The sequence below is a fragment of the Botrytis cinerea genome, chromosome 2, assembly GCF_000143535.2.
Source record: "Botrytis cinerea B05.10 chromosome 2, complete sequence".
In the NCBI taxonomy this organism is placed as follows: domain Eukaryota; kingdom Fungi; phylum Ascomycota; class Leotiomycetes; order Helotiales; family Sclerotiniaceae; genus Botrytis; species Botrytis cinerea.
In genome coordinates, this window is record NC_037311.1 from 354,236 (window position 1) to 367,001 (window position 12,766).

A 12,766-nucleotide genomic window follows, 5' to 3' on the forward strand; every position below is an offset into this window, starting at 1 on the left:
AAGTATTCATTATCAGGATTTTAGTTATCTCTATTATAGATCTATCTACATCTACATCTACATCTACATCTATATTTACACTTCCTCACAACTCATCTTTCCCATTCCTATCCCCACACCCACAGTTTCCCTTTCCTTGAGCACCCAACCCCCTCCCCCAACTCCAATGCCCCCTCACCCCCTCCCTCCCCCCAACCCACCTCCTCAATTCCCTCATCCCCTCTCCTCTCCATCCCTCACTCCCCCCCACCACCTCCATCGCCAATTCCACATACATCCTCGTCTCCCACTCCATGCCCAAACAACTATACGCCAGTGCAGCACTGCGATATGCATCCCCGATGTGACTCTGCAAATTTTCGATCCTGTACAACTCGATAAGATAGAGTGATTTGGAGAGGAAATCTGAAGGGGGAAGGGGCGATGAAATGTTGTATTCGAGAGAGGAGTGGAGCGAGAGGAGAGTGAGGATTAGGTGGTTGGAGTGCTGGCGCTGGGGAGTGGGGAGTAGGCAATGGGTGCAGGTGCAGTGGAAGCCCCAGGATCGGTGGAGCGCGGCGCGGCGGGCGCCCGAGGGGATGAGCGGGTTGGTATCTGTGAGTGGGGGGGTTGGGTTGTTAGTATGGCGGGGGGGGGTCTTTTGAAATTGAAAATTTTGGTTTGGAAAATCAAATATTTCTACTCTTTGAATTCTCTCTCGGGAAAGGAAAGTAATCCATGGGAAAGATGGGAATACATACAAGTAATAGTGATTTCCTCTCCAGCCGGAATCTCCCTCCCCGCAACTGTATAGTGCATCAGTGTTTTTGCGTCGAAGTAATAATTTGCATTAGGTCTGCAATCGTGATTTAAACGCGCGGTTTCGGGGACTACGATGCTGTGTTCTTGGCCGAGGAAGTCCTCGCCAAAGGTATTGGTGTTGAGACGTCCGATGACGCCTTCGCCGTTGGGGAGCTGTCGGTGCGGTTCGTGCGCTGCGAGGGAGTAGAGGAGGTTTGAGGAGGAAGGGGGAAGTTGGCTGGCGGAGAGGGAGAAGAGAGAGCTGTGAGTGTGGTTTTGAGAGGAGGAGGAAGAGTTGTGGAGTCGGGGAAATGCAGAATTGTGGTAGATTCCGATGGTGGGATAGGCGAATAGGATTGTGCCCCGTCTGATGGGCCGAGTGGCTATTACGCCCATTCCTCGGCCGGGAAGTTCGCGAACTTCAAAGGGTGCGGGGTTTAGGGAGTTGAAGAGGGGTTTGAATGGGGTAGGTGAGGTGAAGGCGGGGAGAGAGGCGATCTTGGATGCGATTTTGGGGGTTGTGAGGAGAGAGATACCGCGACCGGAGGCGAAGGTTGTGGATGTGTAGACGCAGAATTGAGGAGTTTTAGGAGAGGTAGAAGTTGTGTTTGAACAGACGGGCGAGTATTGCCATGGCGAAGGTGTTGATGATTTGGACGAGTTCGAATTGAATTCGTCGCTGTCGATGGAGAGAAGCTCTGAGGATTTACTTGGGTAATGTTTATTTTGAGATAATTGGAGGTTTGACGGACATACGGAATATGAAGATGAGAGAATTGAACTCGAACATTGTGCATACGATAGAGGATTTAGTGTATCGAATTGAACGTTTGATTTCGCATTTGAGAATGCTATCAATGACATTGTCGCAATGAGCGTTGAATAATGCATCGTGAATATGTGAAAATTAACTAACTAACAAAAAAGAAGAAGAAAAGAAACACGACCACAACGAGGTATTCGTACATAGCACACGATAATATATCAAACTCTTCCATTCAAAACATCTCAAACTGTCCATACGTCGGTCCCGATACTGAAGGTCTGTTCTGTCAGTCTCACAGGGCTGAAGTAGTAAATCTTGAGATATGAAACATCAATGCGAAAACCAAGCATCGTGACATTCTGTCAAAGGTTTCCGGATGCCCAGACTTTGACAATCGACTGAGCTTTTAGTATTCTTACTCTAAAGTTTCATGTTGTTTGTTCCTGAATTGGCGAAACTTAAGCCACGTCTTGGATATCGAGAAATCTCATTTGAGAACACTAGCTCTAGTTTTGAATGAGAGTTCTCGGAACCACCTGCCCTGGTCTTTACGCCTTGTCTTAAACACATCAATTCGTAAAGCTTGTTTTGAAATGATGCAGGAAGTCGAGACTCTTTCAGTTGATTGGAAATCATGGCTACTGATAAAGTCGAAATGAGGAACTGGGAAAGCTTGAGACGGTCAAAGCAGTACGAGGTGAGAATGTGAGGATTTTTTGGGGAAAGCTCTTTCTCACGCTGGTGAGTGGAAATTGTCACAATCTTCCATACAAATAGTCTGCCTCCACGGCAGTGGCCCTCGGAGAGCCAGCGGAGCGTCATTGATCATTTCAATCATGGCCTTTCTTTTGGTATAATTGATTGTTGGATATAGAGGACAAAGCCATCGTGTTCAAACTGGTTGCCGGAACACTAGCATTTTTATCATATAGCAATACTTTAACAACTAGGTCAAGGTACGCTGCAGATGAACAGATACTGGCCATATAAATAAGAAAGACCACAAAATTGAACGACGATGACAATAATGCGAAGTAAATTTTATATTGGAGGGAGTGAGATAGAATGGGATGCGAAGGGAAGGGATGGGATGGGATGGTATACATTCGATTTTTGTTAAGATGTTATAAATATTTATTAAGCTTCCATGACGATACCATTTTATTTAGTCGAGCTTAACCTCCGGTCACCACTCAGAATTTCTACTCGCCAACCCTTCTTTATCGTGAAGTTGGAATGATCCACAAACCGTAAAAGTTCTTACATATACATACCAATGTATTGTCGTTCGATGAAATCAGCAGCGACTTTTCCAAAAATCATAAAACCTTCCTATAATACTCGCAGTCTTAACATTACCTGTGCCAGAACAATGACTAGCAACAGCAGCTCGCCACCAAAGTTCCCTCTACCAAAAATTGCACCACTTCCTCGATCCCTCTATCCAACAACATTCGATTTCAAACCTTCAGATTTCCATCGACAAGATGAATCTCCGGATACTGAATGGTATTCCCAACCAAGATTTGTTCAGCACATTGATGACGGCGCTATAGCCATCCTGAAACACTACTATTCCACCTTCATCACGCCCAGATCATCGGTTCTAGATATCTGTTCATCATGGGTTTCGCATTTACCTTCATCCCTCAAACCAATCTCCATGATAGGAATTGGAATGAACGAAGCCGAATTACATCGAAATGAACATCTCACCAAGTATTTCGTCAAAGATTTGAATCTCGATCCAACATTGGAGGGAATTGAGAATGATTCGATGGACGTGGTGATATGTAATGTATCGGTGGATTATTTAACTCGGCCGATTAAAGTCTTTGAGGAGATGAATAGAGTGTTGAAGGAAGGGGGGGAAGCTCACATGGCTTTTAGCAATCGATGTTTTCCCACGAAGGTGGTGGGAAAATGGATGGGGATGGATGATGAAGAGAGGAGGAAATGGGTGGGAGGGTATTTTTGGGCAAGTGGGGGGTGGGAGGATGTTGAAGAGGTGGTATTGAAGGAGGGGGGTGGGAGTGGATTCCTGGGATTGAGGGGATATGAAGATCCAGTGTTTGTTGTGCGAGGGAGGAAGATGAGACGGATTTGAGAGGGGGAGGGTGTGGATTTGACAGTGGGTTGTGATAGAGAAGAATGAACAATGACCTGGGATACGAAGATCTGGTGTCTGTTGTGAGAAGGAGAGATAAGAGGAGAGCTTGAGGGGGGGGGACTGTATATTAGTCGATATGGATGGTGTGAATGGTGTGAATGGTGTGAATAGTGTGAATCGTATGAATCGTATGAATCGTGTAGCTCAACAAACGTCTATGATGGAAAATGGCGGATGATAACATTGACCCTCAAACCATCTTGGCAGACAGGAAGACAAGAAGGAACAGATGCAGTAAAGACTACATCCTGTACCAAGGGAGTGTCGGAACCGACAGTCATTAGAGAATCCGAGCAGTCGAAGATTAAGGAGGATCTAAGATTCCGCATCCTCGACTATGATTGGCGAAGTCACGGGTGAGCTTCGGAAATGGTTCGTTCACGTTCACGTTCACGTTATCATTTGAGGGTCGTCTCAAGGGCATACCAGGGTTTGAAACATTGATGAAAATTGAGTTTGCCATTTAAATAGTCTGGAAGAATAATCTCCCTCGTCTTGTTGTCTCATCGTCTCCGTATTCAAGATTCCCCATGGATCAGATCAGATTCATTTGACGGACGATGTCGTTGGTAGAGATATCGCGTCAATGGTAGAAGAGTCCGTAACGGCTCCACGTGCCCTTTCCGGCGTCGTGGTAAATGCCCGCCCAACTGGGTTCCTCCACGCGAAATGCACGAAACTGCACGAAACTACACCAAGCCACACCAAACCACACAAAACCATACACAACATTGACAACGCTACCATTGACAGCAAGAATGCGACATCTTGGTGATTTCCCATAATTGTTTGGCCAGCAGCATTCTCTTCCAATCGCTGGATTCCATCCATCACGTCTTCTTAATGTGCTTACGTTTTCCGCATACTGGGCGAGGATTTAACCTTAACCTCGCCTTCGTCAAATCCTTCTCTGGCCATGTTACATTCGCAGGAAGCATGTACAATCTTCTATTTCCACGTGTGTGACTTCGAAATTACTTCATATGCCAGTCTGTCTTGAAGCCATGATTGTTCCAAAGCCAAGGGTTACCCTAACTCCGGGGCCTACGCCACCTCCATAATCCAGCCATACGTGCAATTTCCACCGTTATCGCCTGGTCAACATCGGATGCGTTTGTCCGTTTCTCCAATCTCGTGTGAAAGCTTACCCTATGCCTTATGGACTTGACAAAGTTTCAAATATATGGATACGAAGATACTGAATGTGCACCAGAATCAATACGTACCAGCAAAACAAACTTTCGCTTGCAAGTCGTCGTCGCGCTTGCAATCAATTAGAGTTTTCGAAAGTGGATTGAAAGTCGAGACTTCGATCGATTCGGAATATATTCAAGAGAAAATATCCTCAAAATTAGACTCCTGAATTTTCAAATCGGGCACATGGGAGGGTCTGTCGAAGACCCTTTGCTTTAGATTGCGCTGCTGGCGGAATATAATTCACCTGGGTGGAATTCACTTTTTCATGGCCACACATTTTATCATTCGGTCGTCATGGCAGGCCGAAGGACTTCTTACCCCATGAGTTCCAATCATTATGTGCCTATGGCCAATCACAATCACGAGGCCTCAGATTTGCAGGATGTCATCGAAATGAAGGATCAAGCAAAGGAATCGCACTATCTTCCCAAAACAGACCACGATCAAGAAACCTCATATACTTTCCATGCAATCGAAATGGAGGAGGATCAAAGAATCAAATCGCATGACTTTCCCAAGACAAGTCATGATCAAGATACTTCGTATGCTTTCCATACGATTGAAATGGAAGACGAAGAGAAAAGACCATATCCCATTCGAATGGATTCGCTACAGTCAACCCATTCTACGAAATCTGAGCATTCCGAGACTGGAAGAAGTCAGACAACAATCAGACCGTTCGACACACAAGAAGCTGTCTTGGTGGGAAGTTCGGAACCAAGTCACCATCCTCATGATGGCATTTTCTGGCGCTCACCAATTTTGATGGGTGGGAATTTATTCATTGGAATTATTGCTAGTATTGCTCACCATGTATTCTATAGTTGCATGGTAGGAAAACAAGTTGGAGACGATTTTTCTCAACAGTGGACTTTGAGGTAAGTTCTTTTGATTGCATCAGCATCTCAGCAACACTTCTCACTTTCCACCCCTCACCTCTCACCTCTCACCTCTCATATAGAGATAACTGGACTAACACAAAAACTTAGATATGGAACAACCTTTGCTTTTGTTTCACAAGTCTGTCTTGTAAGCTCGGTTGGATTTGCTTATACACAATGGCTTTGGAAATCCTTATACCATAAGGATACTAAAGTTTCTGTCAACTGTCTTGATGCTGCTTTTGTTGCCGATACATCTGTTTTATCAATTTTGAATACAGAGATGCTTTGGAAACTTAAATTGGGGTCTTTACTTGCGGTAGTTGCATGGTTAGTCTATTTTGATCTTGTTATACTTGGCATATTTCAATCTTACCTTGGCCTGCTCTGTCTCGTCATCTTTACTCTCTTTTCAATTGAGCTTGAGTGGTCAAGCCACGAAATTACAACAGGCTATTATGAAACCTTTATACTCATTCTGGTACAGGACTTTACCCATTGGCTCTTTGCTTACTCCTGGTACACTCTACGTCGTACCCAGTACTAAATCCATTCATACGCACGCCAATGTCTCTTCCCTCGATATGTATGGACCTGATCAACCTGCAAGATTCACATACTCGGCGCCTATGAATGTTACAGATGATAGACAGAACGAACTATTCCTTGGCCCACGAACAATCATTACACGTTTATCAACTGCCACTGCAACACAAGGAGAAATCCTTCCAATCAATGCACCCTTCTCAAACGCAACATATGATGTGCAATTTTACGGGCCTATTGTCAAATGTAAAGAAGCTGATTCAGCTACTGCCACGATCATACAAAGCCTTCGAGATGAATCTGTCGCCAATATCACAGGATCAATTACAGAAGTGGCAAATTATTATTACGCCTTTGTTCCTAACCTAGGAAATTATGGCAACAGCTCATTACCAAACAATGGAGTTACAGTAATTCCTCAATCCCGACTTCAACAACCTCAGAATGCTTCAAATGAACTTTGGATGGCCTACTCACGATACACTCGGTCAAAATCCTTCGAAACAGAAAATCACTACACTGTCTGTACACTTCACAACGCATCCTACAATATCAACATTAATTTTGAAGAAGGAATCCAAACCGTCACATCAAAATCTCTCTCCGTCCTTAACTCAGTCCCCTATCCCGATATTAACACTCCCGTCTCCAACTCACTCATGGTTCAACATGCATACTCTGCTTATATGTGGTCAATTGCGGATTTGATGGTTGGCACGATGGGCATCTTCCAAGCTGCTCCTGCGGCTACTGGTCTTCCATCTACATATTTCTCAGAAATCACAACGCAGATTGCTCATACGTCCTTACTTGGTAGTTCGGATTTAGATGCTTTTTTCGAACGAAAGAGTAACGATCCATTGGGTAACAATAATACGGCGGTTAGTGATCAGAGAGCACAGGATATTAGTTTGGCGGGAAATGCCACCCTGGAAGAGTTGGTGGAAGAATTGGCCTGGAATGTTACCTGTGGGTTTATGAATAGTAACTTGTTGTCGTAAGTTTTTCTTTTCATTATTTTATCAAATTTCTACTAGAAAGAAAAAATAACTAAGTCATATAAATAGTCCCATGGTAAATACTTCAGTCCTCTCCACAACTTCTATAAACATCTACGCCTACCATTGTTCGACTCTTCTCCTATCCTATGGTATAGCAATATTTGTAGCACTTATTGCAAATTCTCTGGGTGCATACGCATATCATATAAACGGACGTTCGCATAATAAGAGTTTCTCGGCAATCTTGGCAGCGACGAGAGATAGTGAATTTGGAAGATTATTACCTGGTGGAGTGAGAGGAAAGATTCCATTACCCGAATGGGTATTGGAGACGCAGTTAAGATTTGTGGATGTAGATGGGGGTGGAGTTGATGAGTGTGGAATGGGTGGGAAGAAGGGAGGAGGGAGAGAGTTCAGAGTTGTGGGGATGAGGAAAGGATATGAGGCGAGAAGGAAGGATGATTTGGGGGCGTATTTCCGGAGAGGTAATGGCTTATGATTTGGGATTGGTATGCATGGTATTTTAAATTTTAACGTTTTTTCAGCGATGGAGTTGGGGTTGGGAGGAGGAAAATCAAAGTACAGTATCCTGGGGTTTCTGATACTTGCACAGGAGCTATAGGAGTTAATTATCTGAGTCGTCTAGATAGATGGATAGATTCACTGTGAACTTATGTAATGAAATTAAAATGACTAAGTTGTATAGTCTTCACGAATAATATCATTTTCTTGAACGGGAGATTGTTTATAGGTGTATGAAATATGTATGAATGGAAGGATATTTCAGACGAAATAATCGAATTCATCTAATGTAGCCGGCTGAGCTATACGTGTCTATAATAATGAATGAAAGTACTCAAGTAGATGAGGTCATTAGTCGCTGTTAATGTCGAACTATTTTACCCTTTACCTCTAAAAATACCCTTCAAGTGGCTGAACAGTTCGTAACGCCACTCCCACCCTACGCCACATTTTGCTATGACGTTTCGGGAAGGGGCACACGAGACCTCGGTCCGTTCCAAAGTAATGCCCAAAACTTTCCCATAATTTTATTCCTACCAAGTTTTTGCTCACATTAATATAATATAGAAGTCATTCACATAGCTCAATATTTAGATTTATAGATTTCTGAATAGATTCACATTTTCATTCTTTTTCCTCATAAATATCGCAACAGTGTCTTCATTTCCTAAGAACATTCTTCATTCTATCGCCAAACTCCCTTTGCGACTGCGATTGCCACTTGCTCCCAACAGAACAGCATCACCACCACCACAAATGACATCTTACTTCTCACGACTAAGTCCAATTCCAGGATTTCCAGAATATACTGGACCTCATAAAGTCGGAACCATTGATGTTGAGATTCCTATTTCAGAACTCGATTCTCCAGCCCAGATACCAAGCAATGCAGGAAATATTCCAACAATTCAATATCGAATCTTTTACCCATGCGAAACGGAAACAAAACATAAGGCAAAGAGTGTAAATTGGATACCTACACCCCAAAGAGATTATATAAGTGCATATTCGAGATTTTTGGGTGCTGGCAGTACATTGGCAGAGGTTATCTCGTAAGTCAAGGCGATTCTTGGGATAAAGGACAAATGCTGATATTTTGCGTATAACAGATATTTCCCAAGATTACTTCATTATGTTACAATTCCAGTTCGCAAGAATGCGCCTCTTCTAGAACCCAAGACAAGTAATGATCGTTGGCCCGTTATGATATTTTCGCACGGGTTGGGTGGTTCAAGAAATGCGTATTCGCACATTGTAGGATCAGTGGCGAGCCATGGGATGATAGTCATTGCACCGGAACATCGTGATGGTTCAACCCCTATATCCTACATTCGAGAACCACCATCCGAGTCCTCGACGGAAAATGAAAAACATTCCAAGAAACAAGCCAAGAAAACGATCGACTATGTCAAATTATCACATACACCGAGTCCTGAAGTCGAGGAAGGAAGAAATGAACAATTGAAGATTCGACTTTGGGAGATGGGATTGATTCATGACAGTCTATTGAAATTGGATGAGGGAAAGAAAATGACGAACCTCAATACATCTTCGACTTCGTTATCTATATTCAAAGATAAGATGAATGTTCATGAACCTGGGAAGATCACTTTCGCAGGTCATTCTTTCGGTGCAGCAACAGTGGTTCAATTCATCAAATCAGTCTTCTATGCCCCTGAAGTTTCTTCCGCTCCGAAATCGTATAAACCTGTTTATGAACCATCTCCAAATTCGCCCATATGTTCTCAAATCACACCGAACAATCCAGTCGTACTTTTAGATTGTTGGTGTTTCCCACTTCGCTCACAAGCAACTCGCTGGTTATGGGATCATCCTCTTCCATCATACGCTCCCTCTGGGCCTGGTGGTTCTGCAATTCTCGCTGTCGAATCCCAAGCCTTCTACAAATGGACCGAACATTTCAACGCTACTAAACGACTTCTTTCCGCCGACCCATCCTCTCATCATCCATCCAGTGATGGAAAATCAGAACCACACTTTTATTATCCTACTTCGAGTGCGCATCTTAGTCAATCAGATTTTGGCGTTCTTTTTCCATGGGTCACGAAAAAGGTTTTCGCGGCAGAGGAACCAGAGAGGATCATGAAATTAAATGTTAGAGCGATTATGCAACTACTTAGGGAAAGAGGTGTAGAAGTGGGAAAAACTTGTAAAGAAGATCTGGAATTGGATAAAGGGGAAGTGGATACAGACAACGATTTGAAGATCTTTGGAAAGGATGGGGGAGTTAGAGGGTGGAATTGGTTGAGTGTTTATGATAATGCAGAGACAGGAAAGTTAGATGAGGGAGAGGAATCGGAAATCACGGATAAAAAGTTGGATGGAAAACAAGTTGAGGTTGGAAAGGAAGAGGGAAGTGGTGAGAAAAATATTGATGTGGAACCTGCGGATGTGGTCATGACAAATGAAGTTGCCGCGGGCACGGAGTCAAAACTGTGAGAAGCAACTTCGGGAGATTACCCAGTTAGTCTTGTGACACATGAACTTCTGGTGGCTGGTTTTTGGAGAGATATTTTTGAGGGCGTTTAGATTCCATGAAGCCGTTTCTTTTGATTTATATTACTTGGGTTGGACCACAATTGATTTCGGCGCTGGCGTTTGAGAGGGAGACAAACAAGGATCTGCAAAGATAGAGATGATAAAGGGGTATGAATAGAGATCTTACTATAAATCAGATAGAATAGAACCAAAGAATAGACTGCATACAATAGATTACATGAATCAAAATGTCATGAAGACACTATACCTACGAGACGATTATTCCGCAATGTGTAACTGATGGAGTCGTATCTAAGTAGGTATGATCCGTTAACTCGAGAAATGATCTGCTCAAATCATGGCTTAAACATTTAGGTCAATGACATCTCACAATCCGTACTGGAGATGGAGATCCTATCCCAATTTGAGATGCTAAGATTCTTGGCACCTCATATCTAACAAGTTTGTAAATTGGAGAGAATTAAAGAAGGGTTTCCTCTCCAGTCTACACTGCGTATTTGTGCTCTGGTAACATATATAGCTTTCTGTAGATCTCGCGGGAGAGAAACCACTGCGTTCTCGGCTGCATGGAGAATGATTCTTTGGAGGTCTTGGCGCGGTGGTTTTCTCGCCAGGTGTAGAAGCGCGGGTGCGGGTATGTGTGCATTGTTAGTGTATTTCTTGGTGAAGATGAAGATGAAGATGAGGGGGGGGGGACTTACCGAAAATCACGCGCAAAAGTTGGGGAGAAGAAGAAAGAAAGAAAAAAAGAAAAAGAGGAAAAGAGGTGGAAAAAGTTCGATTCGTGATCACTTAGCTTCTCGTGTGAGAATTTCCAGCTGGCACCAGCGGGGAGGTGTGATCAAAGCCAGCCGCCCTATTGACGAATTAGCAGTTAGCGGAGAGGGATACTTATCTTGTCCGTTGGAAAATAGGGGGGGGTTGGCGCTGCTGGAGTGGGATGTGTCCTGTGTCCATGGGGAAAGAGGGAGAGGTGGGAAAAGGGGAAAAATCGCTGATGGAGCTGGATGTGTCCATGGGGAAAGGAGGAGAGGAGGGAAAAGGGAAAAATCGCTGATGGAGCTGGATGTGTCCATGGGGAAAAAAGAAAAAGAGAAAGAAGAAAAAAAATGTTAGGTGGGAAAATATCGCTAAGGGAGCCCCAGGGGGGCTCGATGAAAAAAAGAAAAAGGCAAAAAAGCAAAAAAAGCAAAAGGGTATATAGATTAGATTCGCTGGTGGAAGGATATCCACGGTGTGATTTTTTGTTTGTAAAGGTTGTTGGCATGTAAGAAAGGAAAAAAGACCCAGAGAGATAGATGGAAAGGAAAAGAAAAAAGGAAAAAGGAAAAAAAAAAAATCTGGAAAAAATCCAGATGGGACAAAAAAAAGAGAAAAAAAAAACTCCAGGCGCCGAAGTAAGAACAAAGGGAATGTTTTGGTGATTGTTTATTATTTTGAAATTTTTTTGGGTGCCGGATGGCGTTTTTTTTTAATTTAATTTTATTTTATTGTATTGTATGTGTGTATCTTCTGTTAGCAGCAGAAGAAGAAGAAGAAGAAGAAGAAGAAGGGGGAAAAAATGAATGTGGAGAGAGAGATGGGGGATTAGTCCACCTCGCAGAGCCATCCGGCTAGCTCTGCTCTCATGCTCTCGAAGACCCAGAGGGGTTTGAATCCTACTGGGAGGATGGAGGAGCCGCATGTGCTGCTGGCTGGGTTAGGATATTCAAAGGAGGGGAGGAGGGGATGGGGCGACGTAGCTGGTTGGTCTTCTTGCTTGGGCTTGGCCCAGGCGAAATAGACCGAAGCGTATCGGTCGAAGTGGGAGATGGTGATGGAGGGAGACATGGCGGATGTGGTGGTGGTGGTGGTGGTGGTGAAATAAAATGAAAAAGTTGAAGTGGTTGAAAGTGTGAGTGTGAGTGTGTGTTTGAATTTGAGCTTGAAAAAGTTTTGATTGTAAAAAAAGTAAAGCGTTTTCGTACGAGGAAGAGAAGAGGATTGTAAGGGAAGAGCCCATTATATAGGGAAAACATCGCACTTCTTTCACTAGTGTATTCTCATGTCCTTCGGAGTCTTGCGGGGGCTAATTGAAAGGTAACGCTCATGACGTCGCTAATTTAGGGCAAATGCTTTTGATCGTTGGAGCCCCGCGCTAGATCTACAAGCTAGTTGTAGATCATACGAAAAGTTTGATGTATCAATCCATCAGGTTCGGGTAATTAGCTTATTTGAGAACATGAGATGACTTGAGATATTGAACTACTATGAAATGCTGTACTGCTTTGGTATGTTTGATCTACATAAAAGACTGAATTCAATCTAGACATTTGATTAGTATGAAATGTTGTACTGCTTTCGAACATTCAAATCAAGTGAAGGACTGATTTCAGTCTAGACA

The 12,766-nt window shown here is 43.4% G+C and overlaps 4 protein-coding genes across 4 annotated transcripts; 3 read left to right on the forward strand and 1 right to left on the reverse strand.

Annotated features, from left to right (window-relative positions):
• Positions 1 to 3: 3 nt before the first annotated feature.
• Positions 4 to 1,780, reverse strand: BCIN_02g00750 (hypothetical protein). The gene is made up of 2 exons (XM_024691076.1): positions 741 to 1,780; positions 4 to 594 (listed from the first exon to the last, which is right to left on the reverse strand). Exons 1-2 carry the CDS (start codon positions 1,669 to 1,671, stop codon positions 86 to 88), a joined length of 1,440 nt encoding a protein of 479 aa, XP_024546846.1. The 5' UTR covers positions 1,672 to 1,780; the 3' UTR covers positions 4 to 85.
• Positions 1,781 to 2,654: 874 nt separating this feature from the next.
• BCIN_02g00760 (hypothetical protein) lies at positions 2,655 to 4,012 on the forward strand. Its single transcript, XM_001555858.2, has one exon. The coding sequence runs from the start codon at positions 2,823 to 2,825 to the stop codon at positions 3,651 to 3,653; it is 831 nt and encodes a 276-aa protein (XP_001555908.2). The 5' UTR covers positions 2,655 to 2,822; the 3' UTR covers positions 3,654 to 4,012.
• A 212-nt stretch (positions 4,013 to 4,224) lies between these two features.
• On the forward strand, positions 4,225 to 8,065 carry BCIN_02g00770 (hypothetical protein). The gene is made up of 4 exons (XM_024691077.1): positions 4,225 to 5,791; positions 5,903 to 6,124; positions 6,282 to 7,337; positions 7,408 to 8,065. Exons 1-4 carry the CDS (start codon positions 5,208 to 5,210, stop codon positions 7,838 to 7,840), a joined length of 2,295 nt encoding a protein of 764 aa, XP_024546847.1. The 5' UTR covers positions 4,225 to 5,207; the 3' UTR covers positions 7,841 to 8,065.
• Positions 8,066 to 8,403: 338 nt separating this feature from the next.
• On the forward strand, positions 8,404 to 10,629 carry BCIN_02g00780 (hypothetical protein). Its single transcript, XM_001555860.2, has 2 exons — positions 8,404 to 8,915; positions 8,973 to 10,629. The coding sequence occupies exons 1-2, from the start codon at positions 8,620 to 8,622 to the stop codon at positions 10,321 to 10,323; spliced, it is 1,647 nt and encodes a 548-aa protein (XP_001555910.1). The 5' UTR covers positions 8,404 to 8,619; the 3' UTR covers positions 10,324 to 10,629.
• The last annotated feature ends 2,137 nt before the right edge of the window (positions 10,630 to 12,766 follow it).